General features: G+C 45.1%; 1 protein-coding gene and 1 long non-coding RNA gene across 4 annotated transcripts in view; one reads left to right on the top strand and one right to left on the bottom strand.

Moving 5' to 3' along the window:
- ACRBP (acrosin binding protein) overlaps nt 1-27,774 on the bottom strand; it is a 74,771-nt gene that overhangs the window by 21,362 nt on the left and 25,635 nt on the right. For all 3 annotated transcript variants that reach the window (XM_024111147.3, XM_065585766.1, XM_042855077.2), the window contains exons 3-4: nt 7,057-7,180; nt 5,734-6,181 (exon numbers count right to left, since the gene is read on the bottom strand). In XM_024111147.3, the coding sequence (XP_023966915.1) occupies nt 5,734-6,181; nt 7,057-7,180 (572 nt within the window). The remainder of the gene's footprint in view (nt 1-5,733; nt 6,182-7,056; nt 7,181-27,774) is intronic.
- On the top strand, nt 12,619-17,942 carry LOC135981755 (uncharacterized). The gene is made up of 2 exons (XR_010598919.1): nt 12,619-17,056; nt 17,103-17,942. It is a non-coding gene; the product is annotated as an uncharacterized LOC135981755 (long non-coding RNA).

Raw genomic sequence — 27,774 nt, 5'->3', positions numbered from 1 at the left:
CTGTGCCTTGTCTCTACGCTTCTGTGAAGACGACGCCTTTCTCTGCTTCCTCATCGGGGAGTGGTGCCGACCACTGGCGAGTGCCGGGGGGTCACTGTGCACCAAAGATAGGGTGCCCGGTGCCGACTCCGCTTGGCGCACCGGGGTCGGAGCCAGTGCCGACTCCATGAGAAGGGCCCAAAGTCGGATGTCTCTTTCTTTTTTAGTTCTGGGTTTGAAGGACGTGCAGATTTTACAGCGGTCCCTGATGTTGGTTTCGCCCAGGCAGCGGAGGCAGTCGGAGTGCAGGTCACTCCTGAACGTTGAGTGCCTACACGACTCGCACGATTTAAACCCTAGGGCCCGGGGCATGCCCCGGCCCGAGCTCTAACTAACTAAACTAGAACTTTTAACAAACTAACTGATATAGGTACTACTGAACAACAAACGAGGTTGGGAAGAGCTGCAGCTAAGCTGGAGCAAGTAGTTCCGATGCACCTTCACTGGCGGCAAGAAGGAACTGAGGGTGGGGGGAGCGCGCGGCTCCCCTTATAGCGCGCTATAGTGGCGCCACTCCAGGGGTTGCAGCGGCGCTCCCCCCTATGGGTACTGCTGGGAGAAAAACTTCCGGCACCGGTGCACGTGGCGAGCACGCACACCTACTGTGGAATACACATGAGCAAGCACTCGAAGAAGAAATAAGATTTTCAGAAATCATCATATTTGACATGAGTACCTGGCTGGAGGCCTGAGGCTGGATCACTTTAAGGGAGCAGTGTTGTTTGGACTTCTGAGAAACCAGTAAGGTAATAAAGAAGCTGTTTTATGCTGGCTTGGTAAATCTAAGTATTGGAATATCCACCAGCTTTTGGGGGAGAGGGATAGCTCAGTGGTTTGCACATTGGCCTGCTTAACCCAGAGTTGCGAGTTCAATCCTTGAGGGGGCCATTTAGGGATCTGGGGCAAAAATCTGTCTGGGGATTAGTCCTGCTTTGAGAAGTGGGTTGGACTAGATGACCTCCTGAGGTCCCTTCCAACCCTGATATTCTATGATTCTTTGCAGTCCGCCCTAATTGAGTGACCACATCTAGAACCCCAGTCACAGTATCCATCTAGGAACAAAGAATGTAGGTCGTACTTATGGAAAGCAGTGATTCTGAACAAGATTTGAAGGTTGTGGTGGAAAATCAGATGAACATGAGCTCCCAGTGTGACACTGTGGCCAAAAGGTTATTGCAATCCTGGGATGCATAAACAGGTGAATCTTGAGTAGGAATATAGAGGCTATTTTACCTCTGTTTTTGGCACTGGTGCAACTGATGCTGGAATACTGTGTCCAGTTCTGGTGTTCATAGTTCAAGAAGGATGTTGATAAATTGGAGAGGGTTCAGAGAAGAGTCACAAGAATAATTAAAGGATTAAAAAAAATTGTCTTATGCACTGAAAGAGCTCAATGTATTTATAGTAACAAAGAGAAGAATAAGGGGTTACTTGATCATAGTCTATAAGTACATACATGGGGGAAGAAATATTTAATAATGGCCTCTTCATATGCTCTATACTTAGCAAAGAAAAGTATAATATGATCCAACAGTTAAAGGAAGATAATAAGTTGAAGCTTGACAAATTCATGCTGGAAATAAGGTATATATTTTTAACAGTGAGAGTAACCAATCACTGGAACAATTTACCAAGGCTCCTGGTGGATTCTCCATTACAGATAAAGCTAAGAGCTTTGGGTATTTTTAGTAAAAGTCATGAACAGGTCATGGGCAATGAAGAAAAATTCATGGAAGCCCTGACTTTTACTAAAAATATGAATGACAAAATGGGCAATTGCGGGGTCCCCACACCGCCCCCAGGGGGTCCCAGCTCAGAGCTGCGGGGTCCCCCCACTCCTGGTGGCTGGTGGATTTTGGGGTCCCCTGCCGCCCACAGCTCAGAGCAGCCAGGAAGTGCAGCTACCTGCAGCAGCCAGGAACTGCAGGGGGCCCCTGCTGCCCACAGCAGCTGGAAGCTCCAGGGTACCCCCGCCACTCGCAGCGGCCGGGAACCTCATGGCACCCCCACTGGCCCCAGGAGCCCAGAGCTCTGGGGCATCCCTGGCACCAGGAGCTCCAGGGTACCCCACCGCCCATGGTGGCTTGGAGCTCGGGGACAGCAGGGGTACCCCACAGTTACCAGCAGTTACCACAGGCAGCGGGGGAATCCTGCAGCTCCTGGCCACCACAGGCTGAAGTCACAGAGGTCTCTGGAAGTCACAAAGATTCCGTGACTTCTGTGACCAACTTGAGAAAATCGTAGCCTTAATCGCAGACAATTTTTAAATCCAGATTGGATAATTTTCTAAAATATGTGTTCTAGGAATTATTTAGGGGCAGTTCTCTGGCCTGTGTTTTACAGGAGGCCAAACTAGATGAAACAATGGTCCCATCTGGCCTTGGAATCTATAAAATATACCTCTCATATACAACATTGCTAACCCCAAACATTTAAAAGTAATGAGTATTTAAGGCTTCTAATTTAGAAACTTAAATACTTTTGAGGATCTGGACCTCATTGCCTCAGATCAGTCCCCAACAAAGAATTAAAGTAGTGAAAATATTTTACTTCTGACACCGTGTGAAAAGCTGCTGTAAAGAGCTGCCCACAAGAAGCCATTTGCAATGCATAGCAAGAAGTCTTATTGGTCCTACAAGCTCCAGGAACAAATGCTGCATATTCTTGAGCACCATCTACAGGCACCGTAACTACTTACATATATAGAGCCATGGAGCGCTTTTGTAACCCTGGTCATATAAGATGATCTCTTAAACTTATACCTCGCATAAACCTACTGTAATACATGGGCCCCACAGGTCAAATGGAAAAAAACCAGTTCATGATATTTCAGAAACAGTCCCAAAACATCTAAAACAAAGTAAAAAGAACAGGAGTACTTGTGGCACCTTAGAGACTAACAGATTTATTAGAGCATAAGTGGGCTGTAGTCCACGAAAGCTTATGCTCTAATAAATCTGTTAGTCTCTAAGGTGCCACAAGTACTCCTGTTCTTTTTGCGGATACAGACTAACACGGCTGCTACTCTAAAACAAAGTAATATTTTATTACAGAAACATGACCACTGAACACACCCTAAGTCACACATCTTAGTCTTGTAATAAATGCATCAGGGAACTTCTAATTGGCTAGAAAGGTTTTCTATGACATGAAGAAACTGCTAGGTAGATACAACACACCAATAAAATCACTGCTGCAACATTTGATGGTATAATCCAACCCATTCTGCTATTTGGGAATGAAATCTGGGGCCCAACTTTAATAGCTGACTACAGTGACTGAAATAAAACTGCAGTAGAAACCTTACATGTGCGGCTCAGCAAACAAATCCTCCTGGGCATGGGAACTCCAGGCAGCAACAGCAGAGAAGAACTGATCTAACCTCCCTACTAACCAACATACAGAGCTGGTTATTAACCTCCTGCGACCACCTCAGCCAAAGCAGCAAAACTTCCCTCAGTCACAAAATACTAGAGGATCCAAAATTAAATCCAAATGAAAACACGATCCACTTCTGTGTGTCATCACCCACCTTGCTCAGTAACCCCAGCTCCCTGAGCAGTGGGGCAAACAGGTCTAGTGAAAACTGAAAAGTACTCAAGATACAATGTAGGCCAAAAGAAATTGTCTCAAGTAAATTGTACTCTGTTCTGCTTATTTTGCTTTATACTCCATTTTGCTAACTTTGAATTATTAAGAAGAAATTATTTTGAGTTTATTCTTTGTTGATTGTATTAATGATTGTTCTTAGAAGGATAGAAATTTTATGCCTGTAATTATTGCCTTATTTACTGTTTGGTGTGTGAGTGAAGAATGTGTGTTATACTAATTAACTGAGACGAGACAGCTGGGCCGGATGGTCAAGAGGGGAGTGGAGGAGTCGCGAGGCACCAACTTTATTATCAGAATCACCTGGATGGCAGATTGACAACCCTGAAGCAAAGGCATACACACCAAAGACAAGATAAGGAGTTGAGCCTGAGGAATGAGATACGAAATAGCTGCGGATCCTCCCGGTAACAACTCAAAATAATGTTAATTAAGAGCAACCTTGAATACCTCGTGATTGACAGCTCTGGTGTGACACAGCAAGGTCCATAAACTTGTATGGGAACTTATTACTATAAAAGAAGGGTGTATTGCCATGGGACTTTGGGTTCGTTCTGCATCATCATCAGAGCTTTGAACACCTTCGACAGAGACCCAGCTTCCCCTCCCTCGTGTGCAGTTTCAGCTGGCCACTGGAAGTGACCGAGCAACACTAAGGATCCAGCTGGAAGCATATGTTGATTTTAATGCTTACATTGTACTCTCAATAAATGCGGCGTATTGCCTTATCCCCTTTTAAGAGATTCCATGTGCTTCTTATAAGCATAACAACTAGACCAGCACCTAAAACACCAACGTATGAGTCACCAGGAAAAACAAATAGGAACAAGCTAGACTGCTACAGGTCCCTGTAGAGAAATCATATGAGTTGACTACCTCACCCCTGTGAAATGTGGCAAACTAATACAGACTAAGTGACCGTAAGGCAGCTATGGAAATGGGGAGGTGCAAAGCAGGGTCTAAACCCAGAAAGGAAGTGACAGAGCATCTAATGGGAGAGGAGCCATTGAGACAGAGAGACTCCTGCCACTCCAATGTCCCAAATAAGAGGAAATGCAAGAAAGATATTTCCACAAATTGTCAAGAATCAGAACAGACTTCTTGTCAAAAAGTGATAAGGAAAAACTGGGCATGACCCAGAGAGAAAAGGAGAGAAATGGCAAAGATAGCAGCACACAATGTAGCAACCTGCCAGTAGATCAGGAATGAACAGGAATAACAAACGCACACAGAAGCAAGCTTCAGACACAGCATGTAGCCCCATCCTGAGTGCATCTTACCTGCCTCAGGCAGATATCTGGGGAGACTGTAAAAAAAAGAGACACTTTGACCACACTTGTATAGCTTGTTCTGCCAATCAAGTCTCAATGAATTGAACTGAATAACTGATCTGCGTGTGTGAGGAAGCTCACCGTCCACATGCGCGACAGTGTGTGTGTGTGTGTGGGGGGGGGGTATGGGGAGCTCACCGTGCACCTGCACGACGTGGGGAGGGGGTGTTGCACAGGAGGGGGTTGTGGGGAGCTCACTGTGGGTGTGGGAGGGTGTTTGTAGGACCCCACCATGCATGTGCATGACTGGGGGGGCCATGTTTGTGGGGAGCTCATTGTGCACATCCATGACTGTGTGTATGTGGCTGTTTGTGGGGAGCTCACTGTGCACATACATGACTGTGGGGGGTGGGGGAAGCTCTTTGTGCATGTGTCTGTGAGGCGCTAGCTGGGTGTGTCTACTCTGGAACTGGAAGGAGTAATTCCTAGTTCGAGGGACTAGAACTAGGAATCTGATCGAGCTAGCATGCGAACAATAGGGTGAAGCCATGGCGGTGCAAGTGTTCCTGTCTGTGATGCTAGGCACCTACTCAGGTAATGAGCCCCTGCCACCACTCATGACATCTACATCGCTACTGTTGGCATGAACTCAATCAGAGCTAATGTGGGTCTGTCTACCTGTGCTGGGAATCACACCTACTAGCTCCAGCATAGAAATGCCCACTGTGTGTGTGCAGGGTGTGCAGGTTCAGGGTCAGCTGAGCTGCCATACCTGCCCTGACCCACTTGTGAGCTGTTTGTTTTTTTACCTTACCTGCCACTGCTGCTTGCATCTGGGATCCCTTCCTGGGCACTGCTGAATGAGCCCTTCCAATCTGGTGCAGTGCCTAGGGGCACCTGAATGGTCTCCATCTCCGGAGAGCCCTCCAAGGAGAGAGCTGAGTTGATCAGCTGCTGGATGCTCTTCTGCATGTGCTGCTCTGTGGCCCTTCCAGTCTTGATACTGGGTCTTATGGCTGATGGGGAAGTTTCAGGGGTGGCTGTGACTGGCTGGACTTGCAGGGGGCCTGCCAGCTCTGGGTCCCCTCCAGGCTTGAGACTTCTCTGGGTCGGCACACCTGGGATGTGCCTCCTGATCACTGGTTCCTGGCCCGAGACAGCATAGGCATATTTCAGAATAGTGTTGACATTGGAGTGAAGGCGGATGTCAGGATGCAGCAGGGTAGTCTGACTCGTGGGTCTGGGGTCTGCCTGACCCAGCGCTGGGGGAAGAGCAGACAGAGAGCAAGTGAAGAAGGGACTGAACCTCACCCTCACTTCTTAGAGTGTATCCCTACAAATAAACACACACACTGCACGTACACACATTCACACACCCTGTCCAGCTAGGCCTCTCTCAGATTCATGTTCCCTTAGCTTTGCACAGACTCTCACATCCCCACTGGCTGCTGAGCTGCACACACTTCCTTGTGATACGTGCATGCCCACCCACGTGTCCATTCACTGTGCGCACACACAACCCTTGTCCCACACTGCCAGGGATGTGCACTCCTACACCCACCTTGTAACACACTGGCCTGCTCCACCATGCACACCTGTATGACCCACTGCATTCACACGTGTTCCCTTCCCTCCCATCGGGCCCAAACCCTGAAGAGAGCTTCTCAAAGAGTCAGGACGCAGGGGAGGGCCATGGGGAAGAGAGGCAGAGGTGAAAGTAAGCCGGTATGGTACGGTACAGCACGGCGTACTGGCAAGAGCCAGTACACCATGCCGGATTGCATTGGCTTCCGGCTGCCAGAGCTGTGGTGGGTATTTAAAGGGCCTGGAGCTCTGCAGCGGCCGGAGCCCTGGGCCCTTTAATTTGCCCCTGAGCCCTGGGGGCTCCCAGCCACCTCTGCAGCTGGGAGCCCCAGGGTGATTTAAAGGCCCTGGGGCTCCCAGCCACAGCCGGTGCCCCAGGGCCTTTAAATCTTGAGAGGCCCCGCCTCTTCCGGGTGAGGCCACACCCCCGCTCAGGACTCCAGCCGTACCGGTAAATCCTGTAAATTACTTTCACCCTTGAAGAGAGGGGATGAGAAGGGCACGTGGAGAAAAAAACAGAAGTGGATATGGAATTCATCCAGCACCATGGTACCTGCTTCGCTAGTGGACCCAGCACGGGAAGACCAGTTGCTTTTTGCCCAGGAGCCCATGGTATCAGACACCTCTCCTTGGGCACGAGGTTCTTTGGGGGGAGCCATATCAGGACACAGGATCCGCTGAACAGGGGGCAAGGAAGGTGAATCTAGAGACCCTACTGTAACCATCCCTCCTGAAGCCCACACCTCCATTGCATTACACACAAATGAGACCCCCCCACACTGCAGTAATCCCTGTTTGAAATAATCCCAACAATGCTCTCACCTCTGCTGCAATAATCCCTTGACACGCCTCCTCTCCACTGTGATAATCCTCTCAACACACCCACCCCTGGAAACTCCTCCCCTCAACTGTGACATCCCACTCTGAAACCCCTCCCCTCTAGTGCAACAATGCCCCCAAAAGCCCTCCCTTCTACTGCATTAATCACCACCACACCCCGGCCACTCCACTGCAATTATTCCCCCAAACTCCACCCCCTTCACTCTTATAATCTGCCCAAACCTCTCCCATATGTTGCAATAACCTCCCAACCCCTCCCATCCACTGTTATAATCCCCTGCACAACCCTCCCCTGCACTGTGGTTCTCTCAGTAAAATTCCACCCCTGCAATAATCCCTCCCCTCCCCTAAGAAAATCCCCCCCAAACACCCTCCTCTCCACTGTGATAATCTCCCCCAAAATGTCAACCCCTCCACTTTATAATCCACCCAAACCCCTACCATCCACTATGAAAAATCTCCCCAGAAATCCCTTCCTTACATCGCAATAATTCCCTTGAAACCCCTCCTTTCCAATTCAATAATCCTTCCCAAACCCCACCCCTGCCATAACCTCTCAAACCCCTCCACTGAAATAATCCCCCAAGAAATGCCTCCCCTCCACTGACACTCTCCCTCAAGCCCCAACCCTCGACTATTCATACCCTACACACTATAGTAATAACATTTGTATAAAGTATGCCTTGTAAGGTAGCATTTGAAAAAAACTCGTTATTTGCTGGTCAGTATTGTCCTGGTAACATGTGTGGCAATACTTTGTGTGAAGTCATAAGATTTTTCTGTATGCTATTATTAGCCCTTGTTCCAAACCCCACAGCCCTGCCCAGGCAGAAGTCAGGTCTGCCCAAAGCAAAAGAAGGTACGTGTGCATGCCTTAATGTGCATTTAAGCAGTAAACAGAGTCATCATGCAGAGAGGGGAAACAAACGAAGTTCAAACAGGGGGGGAAAACAGCAGGAGATATCCTTCCACACTGACTTTTTGGCTTTTGGATCTCTGCTGGAAATGTTTTTCAAGAGGGGGACTGAAATGATAAAAAGGAGGGACAAACACCCCAAAGCACCCCCACTCTCTCCCTGCCTATTGCATTCACTGCACCTGAAGAGACAAAGGAAGCAGTGATTGGATTCAGGGGTGGAGGTTCTGACCTAAAGAGATTGTCAGTAAGACTGCTGAAAGCAAGTTGTGAGAAAACTTTGCTTTGAATCTAATATAGTTTGTTAAGCTAGACACTAGAAAGCGTTTTATCTTCATTTTTCTTGTAACCATTTCTGACTTTTATACCTCATTCCTTGTACTCACTTAAAATCTCTCTCTTTGTAGTTAATAAACTTGTTTTAGTGTTTTATCTAATCCAGTGGGTTCAAGATGAAGTGTCTGGGTAACTCCATTTGGGGGTAACAAGTTATGTGCATATTATTCCCTTAAAGAAATAGCAGACTTAATATATTTGTACTGTCCAGGAGAGGACTGGGCAGTACAGGACCTATGTCTCTGGAGGGAAAATCTAATACTGGTGCTGTGTTGGGATCACCCTGCAGTATAACCAAGGCTGGTAAAAGCCAAGGTGTGGCAGGCTGGCTGCAGCACACACAGAGACACGGCTGGGAGTGACTCACATGCTGGAGACTGTTTGTGAGCAGTCCAGGTTGGAGGCTGCAGCAGCAAGGCATTGTAAAGGGCACCCCAGGTTATGGGACAGGGGTGACAAAGGCGCCCAGCAGTGTGAATTGTACCCCTGGTATGTCACACCTTCCCTTCTGATGCAATAACCACCACCACCACACCATCTCTCCTCCATTGCGAAAATCCCTTTGAAACCCCACCTCTCCACTGAGATAATCCATCCCTGAACCATTGTAATACCCCCTAGCTCCCCTCCACTGCAGCAATCCCCCTGAAACCCCGTGCCTCCACTGTGATAATCCCCTTGAAACCCATTCCCTCCACTACAATAATCACCTTTAAGACTCTCTTGTGACACTCTGTGCCTCAAAGCAACACACTGGCACCCACACAGTTACCCATGGTGATAGGATTATGATATGTTTTGTGAGGTATCATTTTGAAAGTCTTGATCTGTTGAACATTAATATCTTGTTGGATTGTATGTACTATCATTGTATGTGGAGTAATGAAGTTTTGCTATGTGTGTGTTACTGAAATATGTTATGAAGTTGGAAACACCCACAACCAGCCTTTCAGGTAAAACAATAGGGCAGCCAGAAACTGATGATGGCCCATTAAGGGGAATACACACTCACAAGGACTGTCCCAGGTACCGTATACAATGGAGACTTCTCAAAGATAGCATGTAGGCAATGGAGATTGTTTGATTCACATCATAGCAAAGGATCTTTCCAGCAGGCTGGAAGCAGCTATAAAAGGGGAAGTGACATCGTCGCTTGACCTCTTTCCCCCCACAACTCAGCAATTGGAAATAGGTCTGTAGAACAAAGACTGAACTGGGGAGGTGGTCCCAGGCTGGAAAGGAGAATCCCAACCTATGCCTTAAAGAACAATACCATTAGGGTGAGACATTGCTTGATTCAACTCCTGTCCAGTTTATAGAACTCAGATTGCGGTTTTACTTTTATTTCTTAGCTTTGATCTCTACGCATGCCTCTTATAATCACTTAAAATCTATATTTCTGTAGTTAATAAATCTATTTTATATTTTACCTAAAAGAGTGTGTTGTTTGAAGTGGTTGGGGAATCTGCTCAGGAACAAGAGCTGGTGCATGTCCACTTTCCTTTGTAGAAGGGGTGGACTGGTTAATCAACTTATACTGGTCAGGCTTTTGACCAGGGCAAGATGGTACAGCTCTGGGGTCCTAGGCTCGATGGCTGGGGGCTGGCTGGAGCCTCTCTATTGTTAGTTCATGAGTGGGGCTAGGAGAAATATTCATGTAACTCAGCAGGGGGTGTCCCTGCCTGTCGATGGCTGTGTACCTGAAGTGCAGTACCTGGAGAGGACTGCAGCTTGTCACAGCATCACAATGTGAGAGGGAGCCCAGGTTGGTGAGACAGGGGGCCCTGCTCCAGGTTGCACACCGGGGAACCCATCACACCTCCCTTCCACTATAACAATCCCACTGAAACCCCTGCCTTCTATTAAAATAATTCCCCTGAAGCCCCTCCCCTCCATTGCGATAATCTCCCCTGAAACCACAACCTTCCCCTCCTCTACAATAATCTGCCCCAAAACCCTCCCCACATTGCAATAATCCCCTTGAAAACCCTTCTTTCCAATGAGAGAATTCTTCCAAAACCCATTCACTGTCATAACCCCTGGAATCCCGTCCCCTGCACTGAATTAATCCTCCCCTAAACCCCTCCCCTCCTCTGTAATAATCCTCTTCAAACCCCAAACCTTCACTTCAATAATCCCCACAATGCCTACCCCTCCACAATGAAAATCCCCCAAACCCCTCACCTCCACTGTGATAATCACTTTGAAAACACTCCTTTCCAATGCAATAATAATACCCTTGAAACTCCTCCCCTCAAGTGCACTATTCCCCTTTGAACACCCTCCCCTCCACTGCAATAATCCCTCTGCAACCCCTCCCCTATCCCCAGAATCCCATCCCCTCCACTACAGTAATGTCCTGAAACACCTTCCCTCCTCTGTGATAATCCCCGCCAAGGTCCCTCCACTGCATTCATCACCCCCTTAGTCTCTCCCCTCCACTAGGATAATCCCCACAACCCTTCTCCACTCCACTGTGATTATCCCCTTTAAGACCCTCCTCTCCAAACCCTTCCACTCCACTGCAATAATCCCCCTGCAAACACCCTCCCCTCTGTTGTGATAATGCCCTTGAAATCCCTCCCCTCCAATAATTTGCCCCCGAATCCCACCCCTCCAATAACCCTCCCAGAAGCCCCTCTCTTCCAGTGATAATGTTCACAGAAGCCATCACTTTTCATTGTGATAATCCCCTTGAAATCCCCCTCCACTACAAAATCCTCCCAAGCCCCTCCCCTACACAGCAATAATCCTTCAAACTCCTCGCCTTCACTGCGATAATCTCTCCCTCTCCCCCTCCTCCACAGTGATAATCCCCCCCAAAATTTTTCCACTCCACTGCAACAATCCCCCCATAACCCCTCCCTTTTACTGCAATAATTCCATGGACTCCTCTCCCCACCATTGCGATAATCCCCTCAAAACCCCTCCCCCTTCCCATGTGATAATCCCCTCGAAGACCCTCACCTCCTCTACAATAATCCCACTGATACCCCTCCCCCGCTGAGATGATCCCCCCTGAACACCCTTCCCCCCATTGCCTTAATTCCCCACAAAGCACTCCCCTCCTCGCTATAATCCTTCCCAAACACCTCCCTCCCACTGCAATAGCTCCCTAAAACCCTCCATTCCACTGTGAGAATCCCTCAAATCCCCTCCCCTCCACTGCAATAATCCCCCCAATTCCCTCACTGCAATAATCCCCCCAAGCCCCCATATTCTCCTGTGAATGAAGGGGGGTAGCTCCCTTTTATGGACACCCAGCCAGCCAGTAGCTATAAAATCCCTCTTAGTAGCTATTCTCTAATTGATCTACCTGTAAAGGGTTACAAAGTCTCACTGCTATGCATCGGTAAAAGGAAGTGAGTGGGCACCTGGCCAAAAGAGCCAATGGGAAGGCTAGAACTTTTGAAAACTGAAACAAGACTCCCCTTTTGTCTGTCTGTCTGTTGTTCTGGGGGAGAGGCAGACAGGGAGCAGTTATGCTGTGAGAAGCTTGGGCCAGGTCTGAAAAATTATCATTATTATACCTAGAAACTACTCATCTAAAACTCCAGATATCTAAGTAGATCAGGAAATGTCTAGGAAGATGCAATTAGGTTTATCCCTTTTATTTCTTTATGTCTTGTGGATTCCTCTGTACTAACCCCAGCTGCTTTTGTTTTGCTTCTAACTTTTTAAACTGGACCTCAAGAGAGCTATTCTTGATGCTTGATTCTTGTAATTTTTTTTTAATCTAGCAAAAGCCTAAATCCCAGATGTATTTTCTTCTTTTTTTGTTAATTAATAAAATTTACCTTTTTTAAGAACAGAATTGCATTTATGTGTCCTAAGGGGTTTGTGCACATTTGTTTAATTAGCTGGTGGCAACAGTTGATGTCCTTTGTTTTTCTTCTGAGCTCTTCCCTGGGGGGGGGGGGGGGGGGGGAGGGGAGGATACCCCACAGGAAGGAATTTCCAAGTACGCCTTCCTGGGTTCTCAAAAGGGTTTTACACTTGGGTGGTGGCAGCATCTACCAATTGTGAAAGTGAAATGAATTATATTAAAGAAATAGAATGAATTAAAGAATGCTGTATGTACCTTTAAGTAGAAATGAGAAATGCTGCAAGCCAGGGGGGCAGGAAAGCAGACATTAACTGCTTAACTTGCCACTTACGGGCAATTGGTGAAGCATTAGTCTTAGATCGATAAGAGTTAACAAGGAAGCAGGATATGCATATTATGCTCCATGCATATTTTACAATTTTGCTCTCTCTGTCCCTTTGTTTAGTTTGCACCCTTTTATCTGTATAAATAAGACTGTTTGAATCTTGCATGGGGGCTCACATTATCTGAATGTATTAGCAGAGCGCTGTGCTAATAAAACAGAGTGGTCTAACAAACTATGAGTCCTGAGTCTAACTTTGACAATTTGGAGGTTCCACCGAGATGGCAACCGTCTTCACTGGGGCTGTGTGATTCCTGACCGTTTTTGTAGGACGACCGTGGTAGCCGGCACCTGGGCATTTGGCCCGAGCGGTCCTCCTCCTGAACGGAAGGGTGCACGGCCACAGTGAGGTCTACGCCATCGAACCTGTTGGTTCCCACTCTGTTCTGGTAGGGATCCCGGGATCTGACATCAGGAATCTGGTCAGGTAATTATTTCTGTGTTTTGTCCGGACTGAGGACTGTTCTGTCTCTGTGTCTATCCGTCCTCCTGTGGAGTGTTTGAGTCTGGGTGCCATCTCCGTCCGGGGATCGGCCAACCAAGGGGTTCCTGTCCCCGCGGTCTGAGTGAGTGAAATCTGCACAATCGCAGCCGCACCGCACCTTGGGTAAAACCCTTGGTGTGAAAGCAAGGGCGATTGAGTCAGTAGCCTGTGGGCTCCTTTTGTGTGTTGCACCGGGCATCGCTCTGACGAACCCGAATTTCCTTCTTGTGTGATTGGTGTGTGTAAAGTCCTCCTGTATTGGTAACCAGACGTCTAAGTCGGGACTGTTCCCTAAAGGAACGCCGGCTCAGTTTTAGGAAGGGTCCGGACTCCTGTAAATTTCTGGAAAAATGGTCTAGGCTAACTCAGGGAGATCCCAAAACTCAGTGGCCACTGTTAAAACCTTGGAACAAGGACCGAGTGGACATCTTAAAACAACAAACTCGGTCAGCCTAAAACTAAATTGGCTAAAGGAGAGGTTAATTGTTTCATGCAGTGGTGGGAAGAGGCAAATCGTAGGTGGACAAAATCAAAACTCACCTCTCTCAAATATTCAAATAATAAATTAAAAGCTTTATTAAAAGCCTCCTCTCCCACCACCAGACTGAGCGCTCCCCTTCACCCTGTTCTCTGACAAAAAAAAAACAACAACAACAACCCCGGATCGATCCCAACTCCCTTCATACTCCCCTCTCATTGTAAAAAGGATAAAATGCCCCTTGTTCTGTTCCCCTTCGTTGTCTGCCTCAGAAACTGATTCTTTAGTGTTCCATTACCAATTCAGCAAGGAGGGTGGGCTCCTCAACTAGCCCCCACCCTTCCTGGGCCCTTTCCTTAAGCATTTCTTTCAAAATTGTGAAATGACCACAATATCACTCACAAAAATGGTTCATTGGAAAAAGCAGGATTGGGCCCAGACAAGCAGGCAAGCAACAGATAAAGAAACTAAAAAAAAAAAAAAAAAAAAAAAAAAAAAAAAAAAACAGGTTGGAAGCCCTAAGGGCATAGTGTCAGGAGTAAGTGCAAGTATGAACCCCTGGAACAATACTTAAAATGGTGAAATCTGAGTTGATAAAGGTGTCATTTTGGGAAATAAACAAGTGATTTAAGGAAAGAGAGTGAAAAGTTAACTCTACAGAAACTGGAGAGAATTAAACAGTTAAACTTTGTGAAAATGTTAAAAAGGATCTTGTTAAAAGAATTCTTGGTTTCTTTGCAGCCATTCTAAAGGAAAAATGGGCCCTTTTCCAGAGGAATGTCTGTAAATAATCCAGGTAAAGAGACTATCTAATTAAAATAATTTGACTATGGACAATTGAGTCAAATTTGCTAAAAGAACATGGGGGGGGGGAGGGTTCTATTGGAACTTAACTGCCCCAAATGTATAAAGGTAATGTAATCTATGTACAACTATGTAAAAACAAAGCAGTGTAAGAGGGATGTTAAGGGAGAGAAAATGTGTATGTATCTGTCTGTCTGTGGGAATATGTGAGGTTTGTAAAACTCCTGTTTTGTAAGTTTAAGATAAATTGGTTTTGTTTTGTTTATAATGCCACTAAAAATCCATTTGACTCTTTAATTCAAAGTTGCAAAACTGACAGACCTTTTTGCCAGATACAGGTAATCAGTGTTGGTTGACTTTGAGATTTGGTATTTAACCCTTAAGGGGTAACTTGATTCTTTACAAAATTTAAATGTTTTCAAATAAAGACCAAGTCATGACTGCAGCAGGACAGTCAAAATCAGAAAAATAGGGAGAGATTCTGGATTCTGTTTGTTTGTTTGTTTTTGTAACAAAATAGCAAATGAAAGCTGTAGGAAAAGAATAAAATCAGTGGCCCTCTGAAGCAACAGCAGGGGTGAGGTGCACAAAACAAAAAGAAGAAATGTTAGAAACACTGAGCCTTAAAATGGCTCTGTGTAATCAGACTGTCACTTTGATAAGGGTAAATAAAACTCTGTAAGAACAAAAGAAACAGTTACACTTATGTAAAAATTAATATGGCTAATGTTTTAAAAGTTAAAGTATAGAAGGAATGTGCAGACGTGTGCAGTGTATATTATAGAGGGGGTAAAAGAAATGCAAACGAAACATGCTACTTAATTAAAATCCTATTAGGGCTCCAAAGGAGCCACAATAGACTGTGTGTTCTTTTTCAGATCTATGTGTGTTTTGGAAGCAAGAGTTAAAAGTAATCAAAACTCTGGTAAAAGTTAATTGTGTTCCTTTTAAGACAGAGTCTCTGAGCTCTGCTAATGGTTTTGAATCCAAAAGCCAAGCCTGTGTGGATGCAAATTATCTAACTGAAAAGGAAGTGAGAGAACTGCCAGCACAAAGAAGTTGCAGATAAAGAACATACCTGGTCAGCAAACAAATTGTCTAAATAAAAGGCACGGTATAACAAGATACCTTTAATTAAAATAAATTTAATGTTACTAAGTACCCCTGTAACAATGTATAGTGTGTATGATTTTTGAAGAAAAAAAATCCTTTATGGTAATGATGCTTTTCAGCTGTTACCTGTGAACAAACTTAAAGCTTAATACAGCAGGAAAGACATTGTAACCTTGGTCTGCTGTAAAGGGAAAACTGAGGTACACCACCTCATGGATTTAATAACTGAACAGTGGGATAATTTCCCCATAACTCTTAAAAGATAGAAGCCATTAAAACCTGGCCTGCCTATAGAACAAAAACACAGGAAAATATGGAGGTAATTCCTCTTGTTTTGCCTGCAATCAGCAAGGGTATTTGTAAAAGAAAGGAATATTTTAAGCAATAATGAATGCCACCCCAAAGGGGTAGAAAAATGTTATTTTTGTCTTTCAGGAAAAGCTAATATCAGCTACAGGACAACCTAATAAGAAACAAATAAAAGTGGGTATGCTTATCCATGCCTGTTGCTCCAAAGCCCTGTAGTAAAGACATCTCACTAGGATCCTGTATGTGGGATAAAATGAATAATGAGACCAAAGTACTGTATAATGGGCTATGTGTATGTGTTAATTCTTGGGGGGGAAAGTGTTTTAAAAGAATGGAAGTGTTAGCAACCTTCCAATAGACAAATGTGAATGTAATGTAAGTACTGTGTTTACAAAAGATAAAAAGGTAACATAGTTCCGAAAACAAACAAAAGGGCAATGTGGGAAACCAAACCATTCATATTATACATGCAAATGGCAACATTTTAAGAATTGCCACTGCAGAAAGACATAACAGCTTACCATTGGTATAATGTATTTTCTGAATGGTCTCCCACAACTACTGGCGTACTAATGTTACTAACCCTAATTGTTTTTGATTTTAAATTGTATGTGTTTAATTGTAACGTTTAAAATGTGCTGTTGGATAAAACAAATGTATGCAAAGCTAGAGCCACAGGCCCAAATCACCTCCCAGTATTTTCTATTACATGGACTAAATAAGAAGTGACACTGGCGATTAATAATCTTAGTGTCAAAAGGGGGATATATAGGAGCAGGATCTTATGATGTCCCATAGGAATTAATGTATGATTTGATTTCATCCCTGTCAGCCACCCTTTTTGAATAGCAGAAAGGAATGACAGACCAGAACAATCCTTATGACTGATTATGGTCACCCTTTTGTTTTAGAATAAGTTATAATGTCTACTATGGTTTCCTATATGTATTACAAAGTAGGCCTCTAGTTAAATATACATTTCTTTGTTTTAAGGTTTAGTAAGTAAGAAACAGGATTCTCTATTGTGTCTATGTTAAGTAGATTAGAGGAACATTGAAGGCCTGGGTCTCAATGTAAATTGTCTTGGTTATTGATTGTAAAACTTAGCAAGGTTTAATTTGCAATGCCTTTTTTTGCTCCATATAAAATACTACTGTTTGTATTCTCAATCTGTGTGAATAAGGAATGTATGCATCAGGAAAAGATAAGGTGTGAAGGCCATTGTTATAGCCAGAGTCAAGGAAGAAGAAGTAAAGAGACTTAAAGGACATCAAAAAATCATCAGGTACTGCTTACTATCCAGATGGCTGTTAAACTGTCTGGCATCACAGCGTGCATACATGCTTCGCAGTGTAAGAAGGCACCACCCCCAGCAAACCAATTACCTCAGGACCACGCAGAGTCAATTTTGACTCCAGAAGAAGACGTAGAGGAACAGCCTGCAATACCTTACCATCTACGCTCTTGTAAGGGTTGCCAGAAGCAGACGAGGACCTAAAGCAAGGCCCAAAAAGAAGCAGTAGTGAGCCTAGCGCCTGCTGCCTGGTGGATGTAAAACCGTGACTGCGGTTCCCTCAGTTGAGGTTGTCAGAACCGGAAGGGCCTTGCCTGCAACATGTGCCTCTGGTGGCGCCTGTTCCTCAGCTGCTGGTGTCTTAAGGTCTGGGGAGTCCACAATGACAATTCTTTTATCCAGCAGCAAGTGTGGATAGCTCAGACTCTTAATATTTCTAATTGCTGGGTCTGCAGCCACATCCCAGCCCACTCTCAAGCTGGTGTTCCTGTCCTGGCAATCCCACTCAATTCCCCAGACCTCACTGGAGGACCTCGTCCGTTTAACAGAACATGGAACAGTAATGACACTTGGGAAGCAGTGGGAATAAATGTATCTAAATGGATAAGTGTGGTGGAGGGAAAAGGTCATTGGTGTTGGGTGTGTAATGGGACAGGGCTGGATCTGGGAAAAAGTCATTGCCTTCAGCATATTGTGGCCAATGGTGTATGGGATTATTCAAACAAAACTAAAGAGTGGTGGGCCGGGTATGGGGATATGAATTTTTTCTCAACCTGGGATCAAACAGAAAAATCAAGCTCATGTTCCCCCTACAGTAACCTTAGTGAAAACAATACAATCTTTCAATGCCATGCAAATAACACCACTCCTCGTAAGGAGAATTACCCTGTGCCCTTCGGAGGATATTACTCCTCCTTTGTAGGCACCTATGTGACAAATGGGTGCAACCGACCCTTCCCAGCCTTAATAGGCCATCATTGGGTTTGTGGGACCAAAGCTTATACTGTGTTACCAGCTAACTGGTCAGGTATCTGTTATCCCGCCCGACTCTTCCCACAATTCTGAGTGCTAGGGTCCTTCCCACGAGAACGCCTCCGTAATTTCAGGCGAAGAAGAAGGGACTTATCAGATGCCCAATGGTATGTAAATAACATAAGCCCCTTGACCTGGGAAGAGGCCATTGGCAGTTCCCTTATCCCACTTGGGGGAGTAATACACCATGCAAAAAGGCTCCTAAGGTTACAAGCAGTAGTTGAAATAATGGCAAATGAAACCGGAGAGAGTTTAAAGACCCTGGCCAAAGAAACAGGGGTGATCCGACAGATGGCCCTCCAAAACCGTCAGGCATTGGACATAGTGCTGGCGGCCAAAGGAGGGACCTGTGCTCTCATTGGAAAGAATGTTGTGTGTTCATACCTGATGACACCAATGAGGTAATAGATCGTGCTAGTCACTTAGAACAAATTGCATATCTTCCCCATGAAGAGCCAAGTTCTTTATGGAAGTGGCTAAGTAACCTATTCAGTTTCTCTGGCACAGGAAACTGGTTGTTTCAGGGAGCCCTGACTATCCTGTTTGGAATCCTAATGATTTTTGTATGTTTTCAGTTAATCTCCTGTTGTATCCAGAATTGTGTAAGGTATGCCACCCAGGTGACTACCCCAAAACAGAGTGCTAATATGATGATGTTAAATATCACTGATGAACGAAGAGATAAAGAACTATTAATATGTGGAACCCAGTAATTGTTGGTCTTTGCGTAAGCTTGACCAAAAGGAGGGATTGTGAAAGTGAAATGAATTATATTAAAGAAATAGAATGAATTAAAGAATGCTGTATGTACCTTTAAGTAGAAATGAGAAATGCTGCAAGCCAGGGGGGCAGGAAAGCAGACATTAACTGCTTAACTTGCCACTTACGGGCAATTGGTGAAGCATTAGTCTTAGATCGATAAGAGTTAACAAGGAAGCAGGATATGCATATTATGCTCCATGCATATTTTACAATTTTGCTCTCTCTGTCCCTTTGTTTAGTTTGCACCCTTTTATCTGTATAAATAAGACTGTTTGAATCTTGCATGGGGGCTCACATTATCTGAATGTATTAGCAGAGCGCTGTGCTAATAAAACAGAGTGGTCTAACAAACTATGAGTCCTGAGTCTAACTTTGACACAATCCAAGGTCAGAGAAAAGCTGTAACCTTGGAAGTTTAATCCAAGCCTGGAGTGGCAAGTATTAATTTTTAGAGTCCTTGCGGGCCCCCACTTTCTGCACTCGAAGCCTTAACACCTCTACTGCAATAATCCCCCCCAAATCCCCACTTCTCCATTCCAATAATCCCCCCAAATCCCCATCTGAGCAGCGAATAGTGGAGAAGCTAACAGAGGGAGTTTGACTGGGATCTGTCCGAGAGGAACTACGCTAAGTGCTGCATTAGGGGGACTGAGTATCTGAGTATCCTGGCCACTATGGATATAGAAGCCTTCTACACCAATATTCCACACAAAGATGGCATACAATCTATCAGGAACAGTATCCCCGATAATGTCACAGCTAACCTGGTGACTGAACTTTGTGACTTTGTCCTCACCCACAACTATTTCACATTTGGGGACAATATATACCTTCAAGTCAGCGGCACTGCTATGGGTACCCGCATGGCCCCACAGTATGTTAACATTTTTATGGCTGACTTAGAACGCTTCCTCTGCTCTCATCCCCTAATGCCCCTACTCTACTTGCACTACATTGATGACATCTTCATCATCTGGACCCATGGAAAAGAAGCCCTTGAGGAATTCCACCATGATTTCAATAATTTCCATCCCACCATCAACCTCAGCCTAGATCAATCCACACAAGTGGTCTATTTCCTGGACACTACTGTGCTAATAAGCGATGGTCACATAAATATCATCCTATACCAGAAACCTACTGACCGCTATACTTACCTACATGCCTCCAGCTTCCATCCAGGACACACCACATGATCCACTGTCTACAGTCAAGCTCTAAGATACAACCGCATTTGCTCCAATCCCTCAGACAGAGACAAGCACCTACATATCAAGCATTCTTAAAACTACAATACCCACCTGCTGAAGTGAAAAAAAACAGATTGATAGAGCCAGATGAGTACCCAGAAGTCACCTCCTACAAGACAGGCCTAACAAAGAAAATATCAGAACACCACTAGCTGTCACCTTCAGCCCCCAACTAAAACCTCTCCAGCGCATCATCAAAGATTTACAACCTATCCTGAAAGACGATCCCTCACTCTCACAGATCTTGGGAGACAGACCTGTCCTCGCTTACAGACAACCCCATAACCTGAAGCAAATACTCACCAGCAACCACACACCACTGAACAAAAACACTGACCCAGGAACCTATCCTTGCAACAAAGCCCGATGCCAACTCTGTCCATATATCTATTCAAGTGACATCATCATAGGACCTAATCACATCAGCCATGCCATCAGGGGCTCGTTCACCTGCACATCTACCAACGTGATATATGCCATCGTGTGCCAGCAATGCCCCTCTGCCATGTACATTGGCTAAACCGGACAGTCTCTATGCAAAAGAATTAATGGACACAAATCTGACATCAGGAATCATAACATTCAAAAACCAGTAGGAGAACACTTTAACCTGTCTGGTCACTCAATGACAGACCTGCGGGTGGCAATTTTGCAACAGAAAAGCTTCAAAAACAGACTCCAATGAGAAACTGCTGAGCTTGAATTGATATGCAAACTAGATACAATCAACTTAGGCTTGAATTGAGACTGGGAATGGCTGAGCCATTACAAACATTGAATCTATCTCCCCCATGTAAGTATTCTCACACTTCTTCTCAAACTGTCTGTACTGGGCTATCTTGATTATCACTTCAAAAGTTTTTTTTCTCTTACTTAATTGGCCTCTCAGAGTTGGTAAGACAACTCCCACCTTTTCATGCTCTCTGTATGTGTATATATATCTCCTCAATATATGTTCCATTCTATGCATCCGAAGAAGTGGGCTGTAGCCCACGAAAGCTTATGCTCAAATAAATTTGTTAGTCTCTAAAGTGCCACAAGTATTCCTGTTCTTTTTGAGTATTTGTTGCAGGTCAGTTTGTCCGTGGGCTTCATTGTTTGAAAAGTGTGAATTGGGAGTGCTTTGTTCCAGGTGGGCCTTGAGTGGGCCTGATTGATTGAGTGGAGGGTAAGACTTTGAGCTGGGACAACTGCTTTGAGCCAGCAGCAAACCAGCTGAGTGGCGAACAGTGGAGAGGCTAACAGAGGGAGTTTAACTAGGAGTTTGCCTGGGGATAGCCCACTGAAGCTTTCATCTTACAGGCTTCTCTGAGAAGTAACTGCAACAGCTGAGGAAGCTCTGAGAAGGAAGGTGATATGGATGGGGAGTGATCAGCTGTTGCGACCTACACAGGATGTGACATGTTTGTCTTTCTTCCACAGGACAGAAGCAACTTTGTCTGTACAAAGTGCAAGTGGTCTCCATATTGGAAGAGAAGGTTCAAGGACTGAAGGAACAAGTATCAACCCTGTGTTGCATAAGAGAAAATGAAGATTTCCTGGACAGATGTCAGGATATGCTTCTGCGGGCACGACATTCTGAAGATTCAGAGCAGGCTGAGCAGCGGGGACAGATGGACAGTGAAGAAAATTGGCAGCATGTGACCTCCAGAAGAAGAAAGAGGAGCATCCATGTACCAGCAATGCAGATATAGGTGAGCAACTGTTTTCATGTTCTCTCCACAGGTACTAATGCAGAGAGTGGACTAGATGGTACATCTGAGGGAAGGGAGCAGAAGGAGACTCCACCGATTGGAAGGCATGAGATGCACTGTCCTAGGGATGGGGGTTCCACAACCACCACTTCCAAGAGAAGGAGATGGGTGGTGGTGGTCGGGAACTCCCTCCTAAGGGGGACTGAGTGATCTATCTGCCGTCCCAACCAGGAAAACTGAGAAGTGTGCTGCTTGCCAGGAGCTAGGATTCACGATGTGATGGAGAGACTGCCGAGACTCATCAAGCACTCGGATTGCTACCCCGTCCTGCTTCTCCATGTGTGCACCAATGATACTGCCAAGAATGACCTTGAGCAGATCACTGCAGACTACGTGGCTTTGGGAAGAACGATAAAGAAGTTTGAGGCGCAAGTGGTGTTCTCGTCCATCCTCTCTGTGGAAGGAAAAGGCCCGGGTAGAGACCATCGAATTGTGGAAGTCAACAAATGGCTATGCAGGTGGTGTCGGAGAGAAGGTTTTGGATTCTTTGACCATGGGATGATGTTCCAAGAAGAAGGATTGCTAGGCAGAGACGGGCTCCACCTAACGAAGAGAGGGAAGAGCATCTTCACAAGCAGGCTGGCTAACCTAGTGAGGAGGGCTTTAAACTAGGTTCACTGAGGGAAGGAGACCAAAGCCCTGAGGTAAGTGGGGAAGTGGAATACCAAGAGGAGGCATGAGAGCGCAAGAGGAAAGGACTCCTGTCTCATACTGAGAAAGCAGGACGATCAGCGAGTTATTTTAAGTGCTTTTACACAAATGCAAAAAGCCTGGGAAACAAGTAGGAAGAACTGGCACAGTCAAGTAATTATGATGTGATTGGAATAACAGAGACTTGGTGGGATAACTCACATGACTGGAGTACTATCATGGATGGATATAAACTGTTCAGGAAGGACAGGCAGGGCAGAAAAGGTGGGGGAGTTGCATTGTATGTAAGAGAGCAGTATGACTGCTCAGAGCTCCAGTATGAAACTGCAGAAAAACCTGAGAGTCTCTGGATTAAGTTTAGAAGTGTGAGCAACAAGGGTGATGTTGTGGTGGGAGTCTGCTATAGGCCACCAGATCAGGGGGATGAGGTGGATGAGGCTTTCTTCCAGCAACTAACAGAAGTTACTAGATCATGGGCCCTCGTTCTCATGGGAGACTTCAATCACCCTGATATCTGCTGGGAGAGCAATACAGTGGCACACAGACAATCCAGGAAGTTTTTGGAAAGTCTAGGGGGACAATTTCCTGGTGCAAGTGCTGGAGGAACCAACTAGGGGCAGAGCTCTTCTTGACCTGCTGCTCACAAACAGGGAAGAATTAGTAGGGGAAGCAAAAGTGGATGGGAACCTGGGAGGCAGTGACCATGAGATGATTGAGTTCAAGATCCTGACAAAAGGAAGAAAGGAGAGCAGCAGAATATGGACCCTGGACTTCAGAAAAGCAGACTTTGACTCCCTCAGGGAACAGATGGGCAGGATCCCCTGGGAGAATAACATGAAGCGCAAAGGGGTCCAGGAGAGCTGGCTGTATTTTAAAGAATCTTTATTGAGGTTGCAGGAACAAACTATACCAATGCGTAGAAAGAATAGTAAATATGGCAGGCGACCACCTTGGCTTAACAATTAAATCCTTGCTGATCTTAAACACAAAAAAGAAGCTTACAAGAAGTGGAAGCTTGGACAAATGACCAGGGAGGAGTACAAAAATATTGCTCAGGCATGCAGGAGTGAAATCTGGAAAGCCAAATCACAATTGGAGTTGCAGCTAGCAAGAGATGTTAAGAAGGTTTTCTACAGCTATGTTAGCAACAAGAAGAAGGCCAGGGAAAGTGTGGGCCCCTTACTGAATGAGGGAGGCAACCTAGTGACCGAGGATGTGGAAAAAGCTAATGTACTCAATGCTTTTTTTGCCTCTGTCTTCACAAACAAGGTCAGCTCCTAGACTACTGCACTGGGCAGCACAGTATGGAGAGGAGGTGACCAGCCCTCTGTGGAGAAAGAAGTGGTTCGGGACTATTTAGAAAAGCTGGACGAGCACAAGTCCATGGGGCTGGGTGCTCTGCATCCGAGGGTTCTAAAGGAGTTGGCGGATGTGATTGCAGAGCCATTGGCCATTATCTTTGAAAACTCATGGCGACTGGGGGAGGTCCTGGATGACTGGAAAAAGGCTGATGTAGTTCCCATCTTTAAAAAAGGGAAGAAGGAGGATCTGGGGAACTACAGGCCAGTCAGCCTCACCTCAGTCCCTGGGAAAGACATGGAGCAGGTCCTCAAAGAATCAATTTTTAAGCACTTCAAGTAGACGAAAGTGAACAGGAACAGTCAGCATGGATTCACCAAGGGCAAGTCATGCCTGACTAACTTAATTGCCTTCTACGATGAGATAACTGGGTCTGTGGATGAGGGGAAAGCAGTGGACGTGTTATTCCTTGACTTTAGCAAACTTTTGATACGGTCTCCCACAGTATTCTTGCCAGCAAGTTAAAGAACTATGGGCTGGATGAATGGACTATAAGGTGGCTAGAAAGCTGGATAGATCATCTGGTTCAAAGGGTAACGATCAATGGCTCCATGTCTAGTTGGCAGCCGGTATCAAGAGGAGTGCCCTAAGGGTTGGTCCTGGGGTCAGTTTTGCTCAATATCTTCATTAACGATTTGGAGTGTGGCGTGGATTGCACCCTCAGCAAGTTTGCAGATGACACTAAACTGGGAGGAGTGGTAGATACGCTGGAGGGTAGGGATAGGATACAGAGGGACCTAGACAAATTGGAGGATTGGGCCAAAAGAAATCTGATGAGATTCAACAAGGACAAGTGCAGAGTCCTGCATTTAGGATGAAAGAATCCCATGCACTGCTACAGACTAGGGACCGAGTGGCTAGGCAGCAGTTCTGCAGAAAAGGACCCAGAGGTTACAGTGGACGAGAAGCTGGATATGAGTCAACAGTGTGCCCTTGTTGCCAAGAAGGCTAATGGCATTTTGGGCTGTATAAGTAGGAGCATTGCCAGCAGATTGAGAGACGTGATCATTCCCCTCTATTCCGCATTGGTGAGGCCTCATCTGGAGTACTGTGTCCAGTTTTGGCTCCACACTACAAGAATGATGTGGAAAAATTGAAAAGAGTCCAGCAGAGGGCAACAAAAATGATTAGGGGGCTGGAGCACATGATTTATGAGGAGAGGCTGAGGGAACTGGGATTATTTAGTCTGCAGAAGAGAAGAATGAGGGGGGATTTCATAGCTGCTTTCAATTACCTGAAAGGGGGTTCCAAAGAGGATAGATCTAGAGCAATGTTCCCTCTAATTTTTGACAGGCCATGTGTGCAAAAAAATTCTTCTGTGCAAATTTTTAAAGCAGAGTTCAAATTTGTGCGCCATGAGGCAAATGCACCCAAGCGAGTAAAATGCTTATACATTTAAAAAGTTTTAATTTGCAATTTGTGATAATAGTTTTACACCATGTTATTTTATAAATGTCATTTTTAATTACTTAGAAAAGGGAAATTTAACCATTCTTCATGAAGCAGAAGTTAGTTTTACGCTTTATGATCTTTTTTATAGACAATCACGAGCATGTATCAAGCATATATTAATCATGATCATTATCAGTCCATAGGCTTCTGCCTGTTGGTGTCCACTTTCAGCTTTCATTCTATACACATGTCCAAAAAGATTTTGATAAACATATAATAAATACAATTTAATAAGCATGCCATTATGTCAATTTATATGGGTTTTCAGATAGAGACATCATAAGTAAAAAAAGAAAAACAAGAGTTTGTGTTTTAAATTTAAAATTTTCCTAAAAAATATCAATACATGATTATCAGCCAAGAATAAGATATGTAATTAGAAATGCATTTTAATTTCCTTATTGGTCAAAATGTCAAAGACTGCTAAACTAACCTTACTGTTTTTCCCTGCGATCTTTTTTCATTTGCCCATTCAATATAAACTCTGTCCAGATCTTTCAGTCCTCCATCCAGCTGGTAACTCTTAATACACATCAGCATGTCCAAATGATCTACTTGTAAACGATTCCATGGTTTGTTTTTTAGAGTGTTCATTAAGCTAAAGCCACGCTCACAGTCTGCACTTGATGCTAGGAATGTTCCTCCAATATCCATCAACTTTGCAAGATCCTCAGACCGATCCTATTCAACTTATTCATAAATGATCTGGAGAAAGGGGTAAACAGTGAGGTGGCAAAGTTTGCAGATGATACTAAACTGCTAAAGATAGTTAAGTCCAAAGCAGACTGTGAAGAACTTCAAAAAGATCTCACAAAACTAAGTGATTGGGCAACAAAATGGCAAATGAAATTTAATGTGGGTAAATGTAAAGTAATGCACATTGGAAAAAATAACCCCAACTATACATACAATATGATGGGGGCTAATTTAGCTACAACAAGTCAGGAAAAAGATCTTGGAGTCATCGTGGATAGTTCTCTGAAAATGTCCATGCAGTGTGCAGAGGTGGTCAAAAAAGCAAACAGGATGTTAGGAATCATTAAAAAGGGGATAGAGAATAAGACTGAGAATATATTATTGCCCTTATATAAATCTATGGTACGCCCTCATCTCGAATACTGCGTACAGATGTGGTCTCCTCATCTCAAAAAAGATATACTGGCACTAGAAAAGGTTCAGAAAAGGGCAACTAAAATGATTAAGGGTTTGGAATGGGTCCCATATGAGGAGAGATTAAAGAGGCTAGGACTCTTCAGCTTGGAAAAGAGGAGACTAAGGGGGGATATGATAGCGGTATATAAAATCATGAGTGATGTGGAGAAAGTGGATAAGGAAAAGCTATTTACTTATTCCCATAATACAAGAACTAGGGGTCATCAAATGAAATTAATAGGCAGCAGGTTTAAAACAAATAAAAGGAAGTTCTTCTTCACGCAGCACACAGTCAACTTGTGGAACTCGTTACCTGAGAAGGTTGTGAAGGCTAGGACTATAACAGAGTTTAAAAGAGAACTGGATAAATTCATGGTGGTTAAGTCCATTAATGGCTATTAGCCAGGACGGGTAAGGAATGGTGTCCCTAGCCTCTGTCTGTCAGAGGATGGAGATGGATGGCAGGTGAGAGATCACTTGATCATTGCCTGTTAGGTTCACTCCCTCTGGGGCACCTGGCATTGGCCACTGTCGGTAGACAGGATACTGGGCTAGATGGACCTTTGGTCTGACCCGGTACGGCCTTTCTTATGTTCTTATGTTCTTATCCTGAAACTATTCATTCTGGTGTGCAAATATCACCATATCCGGGAAACTTAAAACCAATTGGCTTTTGATTCTTTCGGCTACTGCAAACCTGAAGTCATTGTATTGACTGACTATAACAATCTCTTCAGCAAGAAAGTCTTTGTATTTTGAACATAGGGATTTGACCTGATGAATCCCAAAATGGAAGTCACACTTAACTAGGGTTACCATATTTAACAAGCAAAAAAAGAGGACGGGAGGAGCCCCGCCCTAGCCCCGCCCCTGCCCCTCCCACTTCCCGCACCCCTCAGAACCCCCAACCCTCCCCCCGTTCCTTGTCCCCTGACTGCCCCCTCCTCGGACCCCTGCCCCTAACTGCCCCCCAGGACTCCACCCCCTACCTAAGCCTCCCTGCCTCTTGTCCCCTGACTGCCCCCTCCTGAGACCCTCCCCCCATCCTAACTGGCCCCCTAGGACCCTACCCCCTAC

This window comes from Chrysemys picta, chromosome 1, assembly GCF_011386835.1.
Source record: "Chrysemys picta bellii isolate R12L10 chromosome 1, ASM1138683v2, whole genome shotgun sequence".
Lineage (NCBI taxonomy): Eukaryota > Metazoa > Chordata > Testudines > Emydidae > Chrysemys > Chrysemys picta.
This window is presented reverse-complemented; position numbering and strand designations above follow the sequence as displayed.